At 39.7% G+C, this 1,407-nt stretch overlaps 1 protein-coding gene across 1 annotated transcript in view; it reads right to left on the bottom strand.

Moving 5' to 3' along the window:
- dnmt1 (DNA (cytosine-5-)-methyltransferase 1) overlaps positions 1-1,407 on the bottom strand; it is a 20,831-nt gene that overhangs the window by 17,165 nt on the left and 2,259 nt on the right. The window contains exons 3-4 of the mRNA XM_016570356.1: positions 599-706; positions 283-520 (exon numbers count right to left, since the gene is read on the bottom strand). Of these exons, the coding sequence (XP_016425842.1) occupies positions 283-520; positions 599-706 (346 nt within the window). The remainder of the gene's footprint in view (positions 1-282; positions 521-598; positions 707-1,407) is intronic.

Below are 1,407 nucleotides of genomic sequence, written 5' to 3'. Positions count from 1 at the left end.
TTGGTCATACTATACAATGATTTATAGCTTGTCTTTGTTGAATAATACAGAACATAAAAAAAAATTGCATATTAAATCGCAATCGCAATATTGGTAAATCTTAAAAAAAAAAAAAAAAAAAAAAAATCGCAATTTGATATTTTCCCCCAAATCGCACAGCCCTAATTCACGGCAACATTAACAATATAATTTCAATACATCATTTACAATAATATCAAAGTAGAGATACAGGCATTGTAACATATGGAGGGCAATTAAAAGCTGTAAACCCCTGCAACTCACTCTTGGGCTCAGAATCTGCTTTACTGCGACGGCCTCCCCTTCCCTTCGGGGCGCTGGGAGACTTCATAGCATCTCCTTCCTCCTGAGTATCCATGGCTCCCTCCTGCTCACCACCGTCTTTGTGAGACCCATTTTCAGAGAAGCCATTTGAATGTCCTTTCTGCTCCACTCCTTCATCCTCCTTGACAACTCCCAGAGCTTTCTTCAGCACGGCCTTCACCTCTGACGTGTAAACCTCCTAAACAGAAAGACACAAGTTGGAGCACAAGTTCTCAACAGTTCTATACAGGAGAACCGAAAAGGCAGCGTAACTCACAGTGGAAAGCTCGGAGCTCTTTAACTTGTCCTCAAGGATTTTGAGCTGGTCCTGAGTATCAGCAAGCAGGAACTCCTGCAGTAACCTGAGCTTTTCCTTTACACACTCCTACACAATGAAGAAAGAAAACAAGTAAAACTACAGAAACATTCAAGAAATGTATGAATGAGTTTGGCAGATGCTTTAAAAAAAGGTACACATTTACATTATCAGTTTTTGCTTTCCTTGGGACACATTTGAACCCATTACCTTAGTGTTGCCCATGGTCTACTGTTTGAGCTACTGAGCAACTCTAAAAAGTATTATGTTTACAATAATTCACACATAAATCTTAGGCAGTAAAGATGTTGATATAAATGTTGGCATGAAATTAAGAGTCGCAGACAATTTGCTTATAAATTCTTCCTAAAAAAAATAAAAAAAAGAGGATGTGTTGGACCAGATATACAGTAACTGTTATTAAATGGGTCATATGATGTTGCTAAAAAGAACATTATTTGGTGTAATGAAATGTGTTTATGCGGTTTAAGGTTCAAAAAACACATTTTCCACATACTGTACATTGTTTCTCCTCTATGCCCCGCCTTTCTGAAACACGTCGATTTTTACAAAGCTCATCGGTCTGAAAAGCGAGGTGTGCTCTGATTGCCCAGCTATCCAGTGCGTTGTGATTGGCCGAATACCTCAAGCGTGAGACGGAAATGTTACGCCCCTCACCATACTGTGATGATGCCCTGGGCCGGAGCGACAAAACCAGAAAAACCCATTATAAACGAGGCATTTGTAGCATCCAGTGGGGACATAATTAC

The sequence above is a fragment of the Sinocyclocheilus rhinocerous genome, unplaced genomic scaffold (assembly GCF_001515625.1).
Source record: "Sinocyclocheilus rhinocerous isolate Xijiao unplaced genomic scaffold, SAMN03320098_v1.1 scaffold292, whole genome shotgun sequence".
Taxonomy (NCBI): Eukaryota; Metazoa; Chordata; class Actinopteri; order Cypriniformes; family Cyprinidae; genus Sinocyclocheilus; species Sinocyclocheilus rhinocerous.
Note: the sequence above shows the minus strand (reverse complement) of the source record. Positions and strands in the feature narration are given on the sequence as shown.